Source organism: Rhinolophus hipposideros, assembly GCF_964194185.1.
Source record: "Rhinolophus hipposideros genome assembly, chromosome: 2".
NCBI classification, from domain to species: Eukaryota; Metazoa; Chordata; class Mammalia; order Chiroptera; family Rhinolophidae; genus Rhinolophus; species Rhinolophus hipposideros.
The window spans coordinates 105,007,359-105,028,029 of NC_138048.1; the positions used below are offsets into that span (position 1 = coordinate 105,007,359).

General features: G+C 46.0%; 1 protein-coding gene across 5 annotated transcripts in view; it reads right to left on the minus strand.

Annotated features, from left to right (window-relative positions):
- ERG (ETS transcription factor ERG) overlaps positions 1 to 20,671 on the minus strand; it is a gene marked incomplete at its 5' end in the record, with an annotated part of 256,726 nt that overhangs the window by 37,256 nt on the left and 198,799 nt on the right. For all 5 annotated transcript variants that reach the window (XM_081029840.1, XM_081029842.1, XM_081029841.1 and 2 more), the window contains one exon: positions 4,196 to 4,347. In XM_081029840.1, the coding sequence (XP_080885966.1) occupies positions 4,196 to 4,347 (152 nt within the window). The remainder of the gene's footprint in view (positions 1 to 4,195; positions 4,348 to 20,671) is intronic.

Genomic DNA, 20,671 nt, shown 5'->3' on the forward strand with positions numbered 1-20,671 from the left:
ACACCTGAAATCTATGTAAATTTACTAACAATTGTCACCCTAATAAATTTTAATTTTAAAAAAAAGCAAACTAAAATAAGTAATAATAATTAAGAAAAATTTACTTGCTGTCTTCTATCTAGTTTAGAGCTTATTACACCTTATTTTTGCATGGAAGCCACCTAAGGAATGTGCTAACGATCGACAATCTTCAACCCCATAGCCGGATCCAGAAAATCTGGAAATGTACATTTTTTTTAAAATCGTAAGGTAATCTTGATGACAATGGTTCTGATCGTACTTGGAGAAATATTTTCTAGTCAGCCTCCAAATTAAACTGAGCCAACAAAGAGCGTTTTAACTAGGTCACATGTGTCTTGCCCCTCTGATTAAGACTGATGTCACTGAATGACATTTTGATGTACAAATGCATAAGAAACAGCCCATCTGCATGAGATATAGACCTAGACATACACGTATATCAGACATATAGATAGATACACGTCAATAGATAAACGATAGACGATAGATAGACAGATAAAAATTAGATACTACTTACTGTCTAACCAGTACAATTTGAGGGGGAAGCACAATCAACAATTTTGTCAGGACAGCAGATGTAAGCCGGGGCTTCCAGAACGTCTGCTGGCCATACTGGTTGAGTGCTCTTTCCATGACTCCCCTATTATCTTCCTATACCAAACCAAGGAATACATTTTTCTCTAGACTCAGAAGTAATAGCTGGGCCTTCTTTCCCACATTAGTTTTCTTCCTCTCCTATGGACGCTGACTCATGCATTGACTGAGGCATCCCTTTGGCACCGCCTGCTGACACCTTGGAGCCAAACAACACCCACTTTGTGCAATTGCATAGGATTTAGAAGTTTGTATTAAAAAAATACACACACACACACACACACACACACACACACACTTCACTCCTGGTTTCACTGTCTCTGTTCTTACTTTAGCCCGTGCTCCCTATCCATTTATTTTTAATATTGATTCTACCTCGCTCCTTTGTGTGTATTTGTGTGTGCTTTCTTAAACCCATTCTGAAATAAGGGTGTGGTGTACATATGTCAAGTGGAGGTACATATATTAAGTGAATATATTTATTCATTAGGGATATTGTATGAGCTTCTTTATAGCTCTTCAGTTAAAGAGAGTAAGTCTCAAAACCAGAGACTTTGAGAAATGAGGGTTGCAAGAACAGGGACCCTTCTGAGCACAGGCAGTACTCCTGGGTCCTGTTTTCCTGCCTCTCAGTCTGCCCACCAATTCTCTGGGCAGTATGTATCAGGACCATTTTTAGGTCTAAGACACGAATATCAGTATGTAGTTGATTGATGGTGCAAATGATTAAAAATAATTAATGATTTTTCAACTCTCTTTATGATTTTGCACTTTCGAGTGTCAATCAATGTGTCTAATGAGAAGGAACTGTATGACCCTTTTGGAACAAGGTCTGGAGAATTCTATCTGTGCATGTAGAGCACTCTATGCCGGGGTTGTGGATCTGGAGCAGAAGGTGCAGGGGCAGCAGCTGACAGAGGTGCCCCAGTCCTGCAATCTCACGGCCACATTGGGGAATTATCTGGATTGTGCAACAAAGCCTGTGTACGTGCACGTGTGTCCATCTGTGAGTCTGTATATGAGCACACATACATGAAGCTTGACTAATAACTGAAAGAGTCTTAACTTGCAAAATCAGCCACAACTAGCTCTCTTACAAACACTATTAACTGAATAACTGCCTGCATAGGCGTGAAGCAACCAAAGGAGGGAATGGCTGAAACAGAACTTTCTTCAGGAGATGAAACCAGCCTTTACACAAACACTTAATACGAGCCAATCTGCGTAACCACCCTTCCACCCAACCAACCGGCATTTAATGAATATCTACCATCTATCAGAAATGGTGGATGCTCTAACGTGATGAAATGGGCTCTTTGCCTCTTCCCCGTGTAAATCTCTCTCTGGTTTTGTAAATATTTTACTTAACGTAGAAAACCTCACGCCTGGCCCCGGTGGAAAGGATAGAGATGACATCAAAGTATATTGATGGTATGACAGGAATATGACCTCATTAATTAAACGATATAAATGGCACCAGTCATTACCTCGTGGGTCTGTGACCCGATGAAGAACCAAGACAAGAATTTTCAATGCAGGCCTTTCAGATTGATTCTCTCATCTTAGAGAACCAAAAACTTTGTTTTCTCTAAACTGAAGAAATTACAGTCTTAAGGAGAAAGGCAAAAGGTGACATTACTTGGGTGGGCATCCTTGGGGTTTCTACCCATCCTGGTCATATCAGCCAGTGTCTGAAGCCCAGCAGCCCTGCCCCCCCATGTCCCCAAGCACATCCCTGTTCTCCAGCCTTTCTTACCCAGCACGGACACCTTGGATTCCTCATCTCTCCATTTTCCCCCATTCCATAGGAACTGCTTCCTGTTCTAATGCACAGCGACGAGTGACACATCTTGGGTGTGAGACCCAGTCGCCATGTCAACTGCCTTTCAATAAACATCAAAACCAGTTTTGTCCCTCTCGTAATGCACACACGAGATTTTACCACCGCGGTGTCCTATAAAAGTCTTACGAGGTGCTTCGGGATCAGGGATGGCCCCAAAAGATGATCCTTTTCATACCTAACTGTATCAGATCAGCTTCGTGCCCTTTTCTGAAAGCCACACAGTGACAGTCCTAAAGAGAAACCCAGTCCACGAATCCAAGTCAGGAGTTTAGCCACGTACTCTGCACTCTCCTGTTTGGAAGGTGACAGAATCCCACTGGACATAAGCTTATGCAGAATAAAGGGTAGGAGTCATACCATGGAGGGGATTTGCACCTGCTTGCCATCACAGTCCCCTGGAGCAAGGCAGAATCGAGTCTGCACAGACTTCGCCCACGCGTACCTTTGTTACTTTGGCAATAAAGAGTACCCTGTGCATGCCGCCAGTCGCAAGGCATTCTTTCATCACGCTTCCCTCAGTGAATCTTCACTGAGCACTTAGTATCTGCCGGGCACTGCACGTAACCACGGACGTAGGGCCTTATGCTCTATTCAGGGAGGAAGATAATAAGCAAACTTTCACATAAACGTACACTGCGTCGACAGATGGCAATGGATTCAATAAAGACAAATAGGGCAGATGGGGGGCTGAGAGTCACTGGTGGTGGAGTGGCTCGGAAAGGCCTGAGATGTTTGCACTGCGCCTGATGAAGAATGGGGCTACGTGGAATCTAAGGTTTCCAGGCTGAGGTGACAGCAAGCTCACGCCCCTGAGGCAGAATGGCAGGGTGACCAGAGGTCTAAAATGAGTGAAAGGAGGAGTCCACAGGGGTTGCTGGTAGGAGCTGAGATTTAATGCGACACCTGGAAGAAGAGAATGAAGGATTTGGGCAGACCTGTTCACGTTCTAACTTGGCCTCTTATTAGCTGTTTGGACCTGGAAAGGTCAGTTGACCCCTCAGCACTTCATTTTCTTCATTGGGGAAATCATGAGCGTACCTATTTCCCGAGTCTGCAAGAGGGGAATGGCTGACCAAAATACCCAGCACAGAGCAAGGGCTCACTGAGTGGCGGCTGCCATTTCTGTTGTGATAATGTCAGTTTTTTGTCACACATTTCCTCTGAGGAGCTGTAAGTCATTCTTCCTATTACCTTCAGTTTTACTAAATAAGGAAGCTCCCGGCATTTTCCTCAAATTCAGAGCTATTGCTTTGGATTGGATTTAGAATTAACTCTGTAGGAAAGAATTACTCTGGTTCTTGGCCAGTGATAGCTGGAAGTTAGGTTCTAAGAGCAAGCAATGTATGGCTCCCAATTTATTATTTTGCCAGATAAAAAATTAAAAAAAAAACACACACAAAAAAACAAGGCTACCATATCAATAGCACTTCATAAAAGAAAGGATATTTAACACCACATAATCTCAGAGAAAGGGCAATTCCCCCTACAAAGGTCATTTTTCACGGACATGTCTCTCTCTGTCACACATACACACACACACATACATGCACACGCACGCACACACCAGCGACCATTTCACCATAGGCGGACACACTTCTGCTGGCTTCCATTTACAATCATTGTTACATGCACGCCATGGAGGGAGGTCAATGCCATTGGCAGGAAGAGAAAGCTCAAGGGTGGTTTAGAAAGGCGTGGTTTGCAGACTGAGTGGAGGGAAGCTTGTGGGCGTCTGACCTGCTGGGACGATGACTCTTCGCTCGTTTGTGGTCATGTTTGGGGGTGGCATGTGTTTCTCCTCCATGTAGCTGCCGTAGTTCATCCCAACGGTGTCTGGGCTGCCCACCATCTTCCCGCCTTTCGCCACGCTGCATTCGTCAGGGGAGTTCCTGGGGGAGGAGAAGGTAAATTCTTCCATTATCACAGCAACGGAAAAACATGTTTCTGGTCTTCTTGTGATGCTGAGAGAAGCAAGGAAGGGCAAGGTGGAGGAGACCGAGGGAGACAGCAGAAGAGAGGAGAAGTGGGAGAAGGCAAATGCAAGCCTGTTGGGGACTGAATGTTTGTCTCCCCCACCCACCCCTAAATCCATAAGTTGAAGTCCTAATCCCCAATGCAACGGCATCTGAAGATGGGGCCCTTGGGAGATAATTACGTTTAGATGAAGTTATGAGGGTGAGGCCAACATATTGGATGAGCATGCCCTTATAAGAAGGGGAAGAGACCAGACAGCTCTCCTCTCTGCCACATGAGGACACAGCAAGAGGTGGCCCTCTGCAACCCAAGGAGACGACTCTCACCAGACACCAAGCCTACTGGCACCTTGTTGTTTAAGCTCCCTGGTCTATGGTATTTTGTCATGGCAGCCCGAGCTGACTGTGACACGGCCCAGGCTCGGTCAAAGCTCAGAGCAGGCGTGCAGGAAGCCAAGCTGCCACCTGGCTTCTATTTGCTCAGCCAGCTCCTCCTGAAACCGTCATGTCAAAACTCCATCTGTGACAACTGATTGGAAACACGTGCAGCGAACGGTGAACTGTCGTTTGTTCTCACTGTGTGACAGTAAACAGGCCATGCACAGATGCTGGGAGGCGATGCCACGGGCGCTCAGCAAGGTTTATCCTAGAACTATGTTCCTCTTTTTCAAAACCTCAGAACGAAATCCTTGTGTGGAATTTCAAATTCTTGCAGCCAATCTTTAGATATGGAGCTTGGAGACTCACAATGTTCCGGGCTTGGTGAGGGGAGGAAGGCAGGGAAGGGGCAGGCCTGGCGTCCTGGGAGGCAACTGACAGGGGCCTCCAGCAGCCCCCTAGGACCCTGCAATGGGGCGGTCCAACTAGCTGTGTGGATGCAGAAAGGACTCAGCAACTGGCCCTGGGGTAACAATTCACAGGGCTGCTGTCAATAAGGCAGCCACGGCCATTTGGATAAAGACAAACCTTCCTTTCTAGAAAAAGAAAAGAGGGATTTTTCTTTTTTTTAGATGAAAAAGTTACAGGGCGTGCTGAAATGCTGAAATCATATCTAATAAGGAAACTTCAAATAGAAAATCCAGTTTAACCAGGAAACAGAAAAATATGGCAATGCCTTCTTAGATAGTTAACCCAGGATTACTATAGTGCAGCGGTCTTGATGTTTGAGTTACCTCTCCTAAGGTGGATTCTAGGAACAGCCTCTCAAGCTCTACCCAGCACACCATTGTTTCATTTTCTTGAGTATCTATGAAGCTCCACCGGATTTTAGATTTCCATCCCAACATCAAAGGCCCTGGGGGCTGCGGGTCCTCTGCACACTGTGTTAGCTGGAGCTCCGCAGCTACCTTGTGGAACAGTGGGACTACACGCCTGGCCTGGAATCGATCTTCAAGTGTGAGAAGGTCACCACCGTCCAAGGCAGGAGGGCACTCCCTGGATGGCACAGGGCTGAAGTGGGATGGAGAAGGTCTTTCCAGACCCAAGGGCCGTGGCAGGGGTGTGGACAGGAAAGGCAGACCAGGGCTGCAGTGCCCTGGAAAGAATTCACTCAGCACCTGGGAATTTTGAAAATATAGATTTGTTCTCGTCACGTGTCTGGTGCCAACAGAGGAGCTGAGCACTGACAGTGAGTAAGGAGCCGTCAGGTCTGCGGATGGGGGTTGTAGTCGGCACCGCCCAGGACTAAGGCTCTGCCACGGACCTGGAAATACTCAGCCCTGCTCCATGGCGTCCTCACAGCTGTGCTAACATGAAGGACGTTTAAAAATAATAACGGTATGGGTTATTCCCATGGTGCAGATTCCGATGCTGCCTACACATACATTATTTCCTCTTGGTGCTATTTTTCCTGGCTTCAAGCATTTATCTCTAAAAGACCCATCCTAATATCAAAACACTGAATGTCTTCACTTGAGACTTAGTTTCCGATCCCTTTGGAAAATTCCATCAGTTGAGTGGAGTGTATGTTTTGGTCTATTTGTCTCAAGGAGAGAAGTTACTAGGGAAGAGCGTTAACGGGACTTGGTTCTTTAGGAAAGAAAACTTTAGATATGAGTCAGGTGATAAGCATAACACAAGTGACAACTGTAAAGTCCAGGATGAACACCATTTGGTTTCATTCACGCACCCATCCATTGAGACCATTTTTTATTGAGCGCCTGCTGTATACCAGGCACCCTAAATTCTTTCTTCTCCTGCAAAAATTAGATAGTTAACTATCTAAAACGTTAAAGATCAAAGAGATGTAGAAAATTATAGAACTAGGAGACACTGGGGATTATGGACCCTTCAGACCAATTCTTTCTTTTTCTTCTAATTCTTAACAGTCTAATTTCCTTAACTGAGAACAAGCGTTCTAGGCATGGAACCCAAGTTTTCTGAGGGTATTAAAATGTATCCTGCATCTAATCCAGAACTATGATGAGCTATTAAACTGCATTTTTCCCAGAGCTTTCCAAAACTACATGTAAGTATTTAAAATAGGGAAAATTTTCCATACAGTTCCTTTGTTTTTATCTTGTAACCAGAAGACATAATTCATCTCATTAAGCTTTCCCATCTCAGCCTTTGTAAAAAAAACAGCCACATGAAACCATCAGACCCTTTTTTTTAAATTAAATGTATTGGGGTGACAATTGTTAGTAAAGTTACATAGATTTCAGGTGTACAATTCTGTATTACATTATCTATAATTCCCATTGTGTGTTCACCTCCCAGAGTCAGTTCTCCTTCCATCACCATATATTTGATCCCCCTTACCCTCATCACCCACCCCCACCCCCTTACTCTGGTAACCACTAAATTATTGTCTGTGTCTATGCGTTTTTCTTTCTCATTTGTTTGCATCAGACCCTATTTTCAAAAGTTGCACTTTCAGGACAATGAAAACAATAGTCTTCTATCCATTGCATTTTGTTTCAGCTTTGGAGGAAGACAGGATGGAACCATGTTTCTGATCATTTAAAATCGTTTTCACTTTTTTTGCTTAATCAGCTTTATCAGGGGTTTATCAAGACATAATAAATTTTATTATGTTTTCAAAAACCAAAAAAAAAAAAATCGTTTTTGTAGTAAATCTATGTGAACCTCAACCCCAGAGAGGGGAAAGGGTCAGCCCACAGGACCACATGCTGGACTCAAAGCAGGTATTCAACAAATATTGGTTAAAGGGGCCTGAGGCGTTCTATTCTCACTTTTCAGGCTTCTCTCCTGGTTTTTCCTCTTAGAAATTTTAACAGTAAAGGAGTAACATCTATGTGTGAGCCCTGTTCTGAGAGCTTGACAGTCACCAGTCCTCACCACAGCCTGGCTGGTGGGGCCGGCGGTGGCAGCATCTATATTTTTCAGAGGTGTAGACAGGAGACAAGGGGCTGCTACGGATCTCAGAGCCAAGACGAGGCAGAATGAGACCTGAAGCAGGGCAGCTGGAACCCACTGTCTGTCCTCTAGTCCCCGCACAGAATGCTTGCACCAAGGAAAGGTAAACCGCTGCCCTTTAAAAGGTAAAACAGATCTGAATTTCAGAACGGCATCAGGAACTCCCTGACCCACATGTCACTCTGGTTTGAGGTATGCACGGCAGGACATACATGATTCCTATTGTAGGATGTCCTCCTAGCCCCGTGGGCCGCTCATCCTCCCCAGCACAGCAGGCGTGAGACACAACTAGGACGTATAAAAACACTTAATAAACAGAGGCAATTCCTGGAGAACAGTTTTTTTCAGGGGCATCCATTTAGACACTGCTTTAAAGAGGAAAAAATGAAATCTTAACATGATTCAGAGAACTGAAAAGTATGTATTTAAAAGTCTCACAATAACCACACTGCCAGCTCTTTGCCGGGTGTGATAAGAAGATCCACACTGTGGAAACCTTCCTATTGGCTAATGGCACAGCAGCCACACCAGTGCATTCAGAGGCGGATACGTCATCGGGGGCAGTGTCCCACAAAGAGCTGGGTGTCCACCTGCACCAAACCCTGCCTGGAGGACAGGACCACACGCTCTCTCCACTCACATCATCGGGACTTGGACAGTCAAAGCATTGCTTTTATTTATTTATTTTTTTTTTTATTTTTTTTTATTGGGGTGACAATTGTTAGTAAAATTACATAATTTCAGGTGTACAATTATGTATTACATCATCTATAAATCCCATTGTGTGTTCACCACCCAGAGTCAGTTCTCCTTCCATCACCATGTATTTGATCCCCCTTCCCCTCATCTCCCTCCCCCCACCCCCTTCCCCTCTGGTAACCACTAAATTATTGTCTGTGTCTATGAATTTTTGTTTCTCATTTGTTTGTCTTGTTCTTTTGTTGTTTGTGGTTTATATACCACATATCAGTGAAATCATAGGGTTCTCTGCTTTTTCTGTCTGACTTATTTCCAAAGCATTGCTTTTAAAATGAAAATGTGAAGAACATCTCTGTAAGTACTGTATTCTTAATATGCACATGGGTGTTTGCTGGCAGTTTCTGTGAAAATTCTAAGGTCTTATTTTACTATAAGACTGGGTCTTTATGATATGATATGATATGATATGATATGATATGATATGATATGATATGATATGATATATTATATGATATATGATAATATAATATAATATAACATAATATAATATAATATAAATATAATACCGGGTCTTATATTAATTTTTGCTCCAAAAGACGCATTAGAGCTGATTGTCCGGCTAGGTCTTATTTTCGGGGCAACATGGTACTAATATTCTGAATTAATGGTAAAAGGGCATAGCAAAAACTATCAAATAAACTGTGAGGTTTACTAAATTTAAATTGAGAAGGCAGACATGGTGCCAAACACTATCAGGTTCTCATCGGGTTACAGAATTCGATGGCTGGAAGAAACCCCATTTCTCAGCTCCCAGGCATAAGGCTCCAAAAGCTTCTTGACGAACCACTGTTTAGCTATGGTAACATATTTCTAAAAAGGAGATTCTATTGTTTTCCTCTCTGTGGTGGTTTTTAATATATTTGATTCCCCTACCCTTTCTCAAACTATATGAAGTTTGCGATGGATTATAAAAATGCATACAAGATAAAATGATAACCTAAACAAATCAAAGGAATGGAAGTGAATGGCATACAAGGGTAGAAAAGTAATTAATCAAGACATAAAATGAGCACACTGAGTAAGCTTACTAGTTATAGTTGCGAGAGGTAGGACACCATTTTATCCCTGAGCTTCCTACTAGCCAAAACAAAGAAGGAAGTATATCCTGTCAGAATGCAAGGTGTCAAAAAGATAAAAACGAATCAGTTATTCAGAAGAAGCAAAGTAGTGGTTACCAGAGGGTAAAGGGGAGTGGGGGGAAGGAGATGAGGGTAAGAGGGATCAAATATATGGTGATGGAAGGAGAACTAACTCTGGGAGGTCAACACACAATGGGATTTATAGATGATGTAATACAGAATTGTACACCTGAAATCTATGTAATTTCACTAACAACTGTCACCCCAATAAATTAAAAAAATAAAAAAAGAAGAAGCAAAGCTTTTCCTGGGCTGAGACTTGAGAGAAGTTTCTCTCGTGGCTTCTCCTGAAGAGAACTCCTGGATTCATGAAGTGATATTCTTCCCAGGATCCATCCCAGACGTAAGAACATTGCACACAGTGCCAGGAGTGCCAGGCTGATGACAAAGCAGGGTGCTCCAAGCACACAGCTCTCAGCTGCTTTGCCAATAGAAACCAAGGGACTGAGTGTCCTCAGCCAGCCCTCTGTGAGCATTATTTCTTGCTTTTGGAAAGAACTGGCCAGCCGTGCGATCAGTGAAGAAATGTAAAAAAAAGTAAATGAATCATTAAAAAAGAAAAGAAAAGATCTTGAGAGATGGAATGCTATAAATTCCAGTTTCCACAGTCTTCTAATTTCTATGTTTTAAGCTCAAATGTGCCTCTGAGAGCATCTAACACACATATTCATAGAACTTATTTGGTTCATTTTCTGTCCAGGATTTGACTGTTCACTCATGCTAGGGACGGTTCCAAACTCTTTTCAGGTATTTACATCATAGTAAATACGTGGGTAAAGCATTTAAAATGCTGCGTAGCACATGCTGAATGCTATGGGTTGGCTGTGAGCATTCCTTTTGACCACACAACTCCACAAAATCAATACCTGCCACAGCAATGTTATAGGTGAAGCACAGAGAGGCTGGATACAGGTCAGGCTCAAGGTCACACCACCAGCAGTGGAGGAACAGGGATTTGAACCTAGAACACTGGCGTCCTGAGTCCAAGTACTTGACCAGCACACCACAGGTCCCCACCTGCAGCTCCACACGAGTAGTCTCTTTCACAGACATAGAACGTAGTCGAATGGACCCTCAGAAGACACGGCTTCATCACTATGGGGTACTTTCAAAAGCATATCCTGAGAGCAGCCCTGAAGACAGGCATGGAGAGAGGGGTGCAGATGGGAACTGAGTCGGGGCAGCCTACTCAGCAAAAGCAGAGCAACATTCATTTGGACCTGCATATGAACATGGATAAGTCTACTTTTAAAAAGGGGCGGCCCCCAATTTCCAGGTGAATGGCATGTGCTTCTCCCCCAAGCGTTCCTGCGGTGCTTAGCAAGGTGCACACTCTGCACGGATCACAGGCCGGGCCAGGCCCACATTCACTAGAAGAGAGGTCCCCGTGCTAAGAGGTCAGAGCGGGAAAGAACCTAAGTCAGATCATGGGCTTCAGCAAAGAAAGAGATGAGGGGCAGAACAGAAGCTAGACCAGCCCAAGTTTTTCAGATTTAGTGGAACAAGCCCAAGACAAAGGCTCCTTTAGCTGTTCCCATACATAACACCTTTTTTTTAAAAAAAGGAGTTATATGTCTGTGAAAAAATACCAAGAAATTAAAATTAGGGCTTTGGTTTTTGAAAAACAAAATAAATTTGGCACCTGACATGGGTTTCTCTCACATCAGTCTCCTTATGGCAAGGCAGGCCGATTGCATCGTGGAAAGTGCCCGCAGTGAAGTGGCACAGATGTTGACAAGGCTGGAGACTTGGCCTTGTACTGGCACCTGTGCCCAGTGTGAGTGGACCTCATTTACCCCAGGATGTCGCTGAAGGCAGCCCAGTGACAGCCTGGAGTTCTCCAGCCTCATCAAATCCGCGATTCATCCAGAGTTCAGAATACTAGTTAGCGCAGGCACTCAGGCCTTAGAGAAAAGTTCAAGGCAAGTCAAAATGTGAGAAATCAACATAACTTCTTCACCTAGCAGTAGAGGCAAAGCCGCTAATCCTGTAGAAAATCTACCCACTGTTCAAGACCCGTCCTCCTTCCTGTTCCTGAGTTCCTCTTGTACTTGGAGACAATTCTCCACTGCCTGGCTCTCCATCACATGCTGGGAGGTGGGGTATTCCTGAGCTTTCCCTCCAGAGCGTCCTCTCTCCTGCTCCCAGAGTCATCCGCCCCACTACAAGTCCACGCTGGCCACATGCGACCAAAGACCCTCCTTGGCCAAGAGCACGGTCAGACACACGCACACTCCATATGTGCTGCTAGGCCACCACCATCTACTCCTTTGTCGAACATTTACGGAGCATGTCTCTATGCCAGGCACTGTCTGTCCCAGGTGCTGGGGACACCTCGGGATCCCCACAATCATAGTGCCTGCCGGTGAGTGGCGACAGCCTCTGTCCCCTCTTCCACGTACGCTGCCCCCAACACCCCACCCGCATCACCCCTGATTTTCTGTGGGTAACATGCTAATGTGGACTTCCAGGCAGTCTTATCAGAATGTCACCGTCTGCCCGAATGTTCTTTAGTTTATTAGGTAGTTTCGTGTGAAGAACTTGGTGATGAAGCTACAGGGGAGAAAAACTAAGGTTTTCTTTGGCAACTCTATGGCCGTTGCCCAGAGAGGTCAGTTCCCTGAGAAGACCCAGCGGGAGGCCGTGGGGCAGGCATTCCAGGCCAGTCTCCGACCTCAACACAAAACCCTCCCTTCTCACCTGGTTTTCTTCCTAAGAATCCTAACAGCACATACTTAGTCCTACTTGACCGAACAAACTCCTAATCAAGTTTCACAGCATGAACGGAGGTAAATCACCACAAAGGGTATTTTTAGGATCCTAGACAAGGAGGGGATTGTCTGGAGGGCCCAGGGGTAATTTGTGGGTCTGTTTTATTTCTGAATCAGAGGCAGTGGAAAAGCTTCAGACCCCATGGCTGGGGCAGTGGGGGGAGCTCGGCAGTGATTCACGCAGAGCTCCAGGCTCACACAGAAACTGTGGACGTTTGTCTTCACAGCTGTGTGTGACTTTTACCCTTACTAAATTTTCTCTCTTACACCTGGAATTTCAGTCTCTTCCCACCAGCCCAGTCCCCTTCCCCCTTCTTTGAAGCAGCTGAAGACTAAATTAATTAAAAAGTCACCACCAGCTCACCAACAGTGAGTTCTTTGTCCCTAAAAGGGACTGGAAGTTTCCCTGGGGAAATTTCATATTTTTGTATCTATTTCTCTTTACAGCTGAAAATGGGTATCGTCGACAAGACCATCTCACATTTAGATCTTGAAAACGGGGGGCGGGGGGGAGTGGGTGTCAATGCACCCTTTTGAGATTCATCATTTAGGAATAAAACCTTCTATAGAATAAGATCTGTATAAACAGTTACATGATAAAGATGAGATGTGGCATCTTTTCTCTCTTGAGAGACCTTTTATTTATTTGTTTGTCTGTTTGTTTGTTTTTCCTCAACACACTTTCCTTTCTTAGGGAGGAAAGACTTCAGCCCACTAGCCATTACGGTGCTTCGGGTTTTTATTTTCATTAACAGGCTATGTAAATCCTGGTTAACCAAAAACGATTTCCCTTTCAAGACACAAAGTGCCAAAGCAGCGCCCCCCCGCCCCCCGCCCTGTGTCCACTGTCTGCACCCACAGTGACCCGATGGAATTCCTGGCATGCTAGCAAACAGCGCAGCTCCTGGGCTATCTTCTGCTATAAAATGGCGCCCACCAGTTGCCATCCTAAGAAACAGCAAAGGCAGGTCATCTGCCTCCCTACCTAGCTTCTTCCTGAATGAGGCTCTCTCAATCCAGATCTCAGTTCTGCTGCCCAACGCGCTGACCTCTGTGAAGACACAAGGACCTTCACACATAGGACAAGTGTTACTCATGAGACCTCACGGTTGCAGTTCAGAAAAACCACCGGTTTGCAAGTCTCCCACCCTGTGCCACCCAGCCACAGCTTGGCAGGTGGCCGAGCTCAACTAGGAGACCTGGTTCATGCCAATCTGATTCAGAACCCTGAGGCAGGAAGGAGCAAACATGATCATAGTTGTGAATTTGTCCTAAATTAAGTCTTATAGGAACTGTAAGAAAAATATACATGAAGTCAAATCTCAGTGAGTCAAGTAGAAAGGTTGGTCCTATATACAAATGGCAAATAGACATATGAAAAAATGCTCAACATCGCTAATCATCAGAGAAATGCAAATGAAAACCACAATGAGATATCACCTCACCCCAGTCAGAATGGCTTTCATCAACAAAACAAATAGTAACAAGTGTTGGAGAGGCTGTGGAGAAAAAGGAACTCTCATACACTGTTGGTGGGAATGCAGACTGGTGCAGCCGCTATGGAAGGCAGTGTGGAGGTTCCTCAAGAAATTACGAATAGAATTACCATATGACCCAGCAATCGCTCTCCTGGGTATCTACCCAAAAAATTTGAAAGCATTTCTCTATAGAGACACGTGTACTCCAATGTTCATTGCAGCTTTGTTTACGGTGGCCAAGACATGGAAACAACCAAAATGTCCTTCGATAGATGAATGGATAAAGAAGTTGTGGTACATATACACAATGGAATACTATTCGGCGTTAAGGAAAGATGATATAGGAACATTTGTGACAACATGGATGGATCTCGAGAGAATAATGCTAAGTGAAACAAGTCAGACAGAAAAAGCAGAGAACCCTATGATTTCACTGATATGTGGTATATAGACCAAAAAGAACAAGACAAACAAATGAGAAACAAAAACTCATAGACACAGACAATAATTTAGTGGTTACCAGAGGGTAAGGGGGTGGGGGGTGGGTGATGAGGGTAAAGGGGATCAAATATATGGTGATGGAAGGAGAACTGACTCTGGGTGGTGAACACACAATGGGATTTATAGACAATGTAATACAGAATTGTACACCTGAAATCTATGTAAATTTACTAACAATTGTCACCCCAATAAAATTAATTAAAAAAAAAAAAAATTAAAAAAAAAAAAAAAAAAAAAAAGAAAGGTTGGTCCTAGAGAGAGGCTGGTCCTAGCGCACCACTTTCAAACAGCAAATACTGAGTGCCACACGGAAAATGAGAACTTGATGTTAAACGACCTTCAGCCAAGATTCCACTCGGTAGGTGGTAGCTGGGCAGAGCACCTCTTCCAACACAGGGACACATGGGGTACTTGAAAAGCCTCCATCCTAAAATCAAGAATTTTTATTTTTAATTTCAGCCTAACAAGAATTTACTGAGCTGCTGGTGTGCTCAGATTGAGGGTCTCTTCATCACACTTATTATTTTTAAAAGGTGGTTTAGTTTGGAGATACCTCATGAAGGTAACGTAAAGGTGAGAACGGAGCATCTGTGACAACATGGATGGATCTTGAGAGTATAATGCAAAGTGAAATGAGTCAGACAGAAAAAGCAGAGAACCCTATGATTTCACTGATATGTAGTATATAAACCAAAAACAACAAAAGAATAAAACAAACAAATGAGAAAGAAAAACTCATAGACACAGACAGTAATTTAGTGGTTACCAGAGGGTAAGGGGGTGGGGGGTGGGTGATGAGGGTAAGGAGGATCAAATATATGGTGATGGAAGGAGAACTGAGTCTGGGTGGTGAACACACAATGGGATTTATAGATGATGTAATACAGAATTGTACACCTGAAATCTATGTAAATTTACTAACAATTGTCACCCCAATAAATTTAATTTAAAAAAAAGGTGAAAACGGCTAAATTGACCTGCTGTAATAAAATAAAATGAGGTGAAAGTAAATTCTTTTTGAAACATGTAATATATACAAAAAATCAAATAGGGCCAGTGTTTGCATTTAATGCCTCTCAGAAGATAAGAGGCGGAACACACTCCCTGTTTGTCACCTGGAGGAAACTCTGCGGTCCCAGCCAGCACAGAAAAGGTGTGTAGCTTTAGGACGGGCCCTGAGGGAGAAAGGAGGAGCTCAGGCCTGCAGTCACGTGGCTTATGATAGGCAGAGCCGGGTACGAAAACTTTCGGAAACTCAGTGGTCTTCATCTGTATAATGGGTAGAGTCGCAATGGCATCTCAGAGATTTCATGAGGAACTTGGATGATAGATTGGATGTAAATAAATCAGAATGTGTTGTAGAAATCCTGTTTGATACGAGTCCTTGCAGTCTTTCCTCCCTGCCCAGGTGCAGTTAGCCACGTCCTCCCTCCCCGCTGTAGCTGGGCCCTGGACACCCGTCTGTCCTGGAATTCGTCAGACATCTCACAGCATCGCTTTCACCTGTGACGGACCAGAAGCTTCTCTTAACCCATCTTCACAGCAGCTAACTCAGTGCATGAAGCAGAGGAAACACAAGTCAATGTTGGTTTCACACAGGGTTTCTCAGCTCCGATACGACTGACATTTGGGGCCAGATCACTCCTTTGGAGGGGAGACGCTGTCCATCCCTTTGCTCCACCCACTAGATGCCAGGAATGGCCCCCAGCTGTGACAACCTGTCTGCAGACCTTGCCAAATGTCCCCTAGGGGCAGAATCACCGGGCTTAAGAACCGCAGGTTTAAAGAATCATGATCCCCTGAACTCAAAGAGGGAAGAGCCGCCCCATTTGCCTGGTGCTTGTCAGAGCGAAGTGCATGTCCCCAGTGTGTGAGCCATGCTGAGAGGGGCCTGGGCGCGAATCTCAGGGGGATCCCCAGTTGTGATGTGTCCACACCTCACCTGGGGCACAGCCCCAAGCCTTGGCCTCATCCTTGCTTCCCTCTTCCTCACGCCCTAGTTCCAACCCGTCAACAAACTATACAGATCTACCAACAAAAGATGGCCAGAATTGGAGCAGCTCTCCCCACTCCACCATCACTACCACGTTATGCAGGCCTCACCGTCCCTTGTCTGAATTCCCGCAGGGGGGATCCTGATAAATCTGAGTCACATCACATCCCTCCTTTGCTCAGAGTCCCCCACTGTTCTCCTGGCTCGCACAGAGGAAAGGTCCAAGGCCCTCACTGGCCCCAGGATGTCTCAACCTCATCTCCTAGTGCTCTTCACCTTGATCACTAACTATCAGCCACAATTGTCCTCTAACACTTCAGGCTGACCTCGGGGCCTTTGCACTTACCATCCCCTTTGCCTGGAATATTCTTCCGCTGTTTAACTGTGGGGCCTTCTCCCTCACTGCCTTTGGGGCTTTATTCAAATGTCACTTTCTCAGAGGTGATGTTCTCAAGCCAGCCTATCTAGAAATGCCACCCGTTTTCCTGCTTTTTTTTCCCTTCTTAACATTTACCATGATCTATTCTGCTATATATTTTAACTAGTTAACCTCATTTAACGACTATCTTGCCCATCAGAAAGTGAACTTAAGCAGAAATTTTTTTGTGTGTTTTATGGCTGTGAAGGACCTAGAACAGTGACTGCACATGGTAGGTGTTCAACAAATATTTGCTGAATGAATGAATGACTCGATGCAAAATGAGCATGTCTGATGCCAAGGCAGACCCATCAGGTAACCTGCCTTTTCTATCATCTTCATCACACGGCAGATGGCATCCTTTCTAATTACATCAAAAGCGTCTTGCTAGCCGAACACAGGCTGGAGTCATCCCCGCCAGCTGCCACACAATAAATCTCCTCAGACCACACAGAGCTGGGCCCCATAACGTCATCTCTCGCTGCACAGGCAAATGCCCCAGTGGTGTGAGGCCAAGGAGGCAGCCAGACTCCCTGGCAACAACCCTCCTCTAACGCTGTTGTCTCCCAGACCGTTCACTCTACAGGACACCTTCACTCGCTGCTGAGAACTCTCACTTTTATCTCCCTGGATCCGCAACAGAGCAGCGGTTCTCAGACCAGTGAGCATCGGAACACCCTGGAGGGCTTGTTAAAACACCGAGTGCAGGGCTCCACCCCCGAGTGTGATCTCATTCAGCAGGTCCAGGGTGGGGCCTGGGAATCTGCATCTCTAACAAGCTTCCAGGTGGTGCTCTTACCACTGTTCCTGGGGCCCCACTGTGAGAACCACCGCTCTAGGGGAGCCCTCCCCCAACAGAACCACACAGTAAGCTCATGACCGTAGGTGGTCTGGAGACAGCCGGGGTAGGAGTCACAGCAGGGCCCACAAATTTATTAAGTTCAGGGGCAATGAGCCTCCGGAGGGACCAACGTGCAGCTACCACCACGTTGGGGTGGGCTGCAAGGACTGTTCATCGCCTGAGGGAGGGTGAGGGAGATGCCCAATGGCAATGGCCTGAACTTAGGCTGACTCTCAGAGACGGGTACTCAGACAGAGGGCAAGGCACCTGCTATGCACCTGGCACTGCCTGCCTGCTGCTGGAAGGCAATCTGGTGGTGGGGTGTGTGTGTGTGTGTGTGTGTGTCTGAATGTACGAGTGTATATGTGCACTCGTGTGTGTGAGAGTGTGAGTGTGTGTGTGCATGTGTGTGGTTCCCTGCCTATCCCACCAGTCTGCAGTGGCTTCAGCCTTAGGAACCACATCGAATGAAGGCATCAGCAGGTGCCTCGCTAGAAGCCAGGCAGGCGTGGAGTGTCCAGCAGGGCCCTCTCTGTCCACAGAAGGACAGCTGGGTCCAGTTTGGCTGCACACTGATACTTCTCCATTGTGTGAACACTGGAGGTTTTGTGTGTGTGAGGCTGGAGTAAAGAAAGGGGAAAGGCAGGGTAGACCACTGACTGGGAAATGTTGTCCCATGTCTACACAACATGCCGTTAGTTTAGCGTCAGCAAGAACTGTGCCACGGTGAGCCTGCAGTGACTCCCCCATTGGCTCATGAGGTGCTGGTTGCTTTCTCTCCTGTTTCCCTTTTATTATTTTATAGAGAGTTCCATTATAATGGCAACAGACCTCGTTTCACCCCTTGTATTTCATTTCAGAAGCTGTGAGCATGGGAGGGCTGAGGTTTTGGAGAATTCTACCACTGGGTTGGAAACTAAGCCCTTTTCTTCTCCCAAAACACTTGTCCTTTTCCTCCAAGGTCACGGACGGATAGGGACAGACAAAGGCCATTCCTAAGGATGGTATTCTATGTGGAAGGAGCGTGGGCATGTCTGGCAAGACCCACGCTGCAGAGATTGCCCTTCCCGCGGTGGCGTCTGCAAAAGAGCAATAAGGAGCCACAATGGGAATGGCCCATGTGTTCCAGCCAAAGTCCAATTTTTGACTTATGTAAATTCCCCTTGAATTTGCCTTTGAGAGGCATGTGTGCTGCATGAAAGCCCCCTATACATAAGCAAGGACAATTAGAAGAAACTACTTGGCTGGACACCGGGAGATGGACTTCTTTCCTTATTCCAGCCCCTAACTCCTTAGCACATCTGGCCTGGGACTTCTGGGTAGGAGGTGAGGCAGCAGCAGGCTCGGGAAGGGTGCAGGGAGGTGGGACATTTGGGAGCTGCATCCCTGACCTGGTCCTCATGGGGAGGAGAAACACCCCCTCCTCTGCAGTGTCTCTGTTGTGAGCCCCTCCCCATCTCCATGACCCCTGCCTCCACCCCTGGCACCTCAGTCAGAGTTCGTAAAGCCAGTCAGAAGTCTCCATAACGAGAGCAGAGTGAATGCATGTCCACGTCCGCTTTCATGGAGCTGGACGTGACGTGGGTAAAGATCATGCAGAGAGCTGGCAAAGTCTGCAGGTTTGATCAATGCACAGCAGCTCTCAGTGTACCTGGGGGCCTCTCCCGATCTTCTAGACAATGTGAGCCTTAGCTCCACTGATGAATGTGGGCGCTCCCTTCCTCCTCACCCCATCAGGCAGCCTGTTGGGTTCCGAAGAGCAGCTCTGCCTCACACCCCACCTTTCAATACCCTGGAAGCTCATGGCCCAAATAGTCCCAGCAAACCACCGATCTGATGAACGACCCCCTCTTCTATTCCCTTCCACTACCGGGAAGCGACTACCCCAGGGAACACTTGTTTGGAGGTCTGAAAGGAATGGCTCCATCAAACACTGACCATGGAGGCCGCAGCACCAGGTGCCATCAGTTTCCTGTGTCCACTTGCCGGGCCACCACACCCAGAGACTTGATCCACTGTTAATCGAGGTGCTGCTGGGAAGGAATCTCATAGGTGTGGTCAACATCTATGATCCACTGAGGTTCAGCAAAGGTGATTATCCATGACACTGGGTGAGCTGCGTCTAATCAGTTGAAGGTCTAAGGAGCAAAATCTGAGGTTTCCCTGAGGAAGAAGGAATTCTGCCTTGAGACTGCGGCGTAGCTCCTGCCTGAGTTTCCAGCATGCCGACGTGCCCTGCAGATCTCAGACTTCCCAAGCTCCACAACTGTGTGAGCTGATTCCTTAAAATAAATCTGTTAAATAAGTATGCTATTGGTTCTGTTTCTCTGCAGAGTCTGGATGACACAGCAAGCCAGGCCCCACACCCAGCTCCAGCTGACATGCTGAGCTCCGGGACAGATGGACACAGCACTGTACCCTTCTCTTCCACGAAGACAAGTACAGAATGCCACGCTCCAGTCTCCCCAGAATGTTCTCCGGGGAGTGGAATGATGACACCTGGTGACCAGCTGACATCTGGATCACAGCTCAATTCCACAAAGCTTGAGGGGTTCCTGAAGTGAATGTGCTCCCTCCCTCCCTATTTCACACCAGGCCCGCCATTTTCCAGCATATGGATGGACTTTGACCAAAGGTAGAAGGAGTCAGCTGAGTTCTCTTCATGGACAGGCCCTGCCAGGCTGACAGACCGATGACGAGAAGACGTGATTGAGTCTACAAGGTACCCACCACCAAAACACATCATAGTTCGCTTCAAAAACTGGAATTGCCTTTAAAAATCCTATAATGGGGCATCCTGAGCAATCCTAGAATTCTGTGAAGGCCTGAGAGGGGAAGGTACTAACGTTTCCATTGTTCCCTTGCAAGAAAACTGTCCAGTTGCTCCAAAAATGATTTCATTTCCCAGGAAAGAGACCCTCAGCTGAGCCCCCATCTTTACACCAGTCTAAGGGAGGAACCA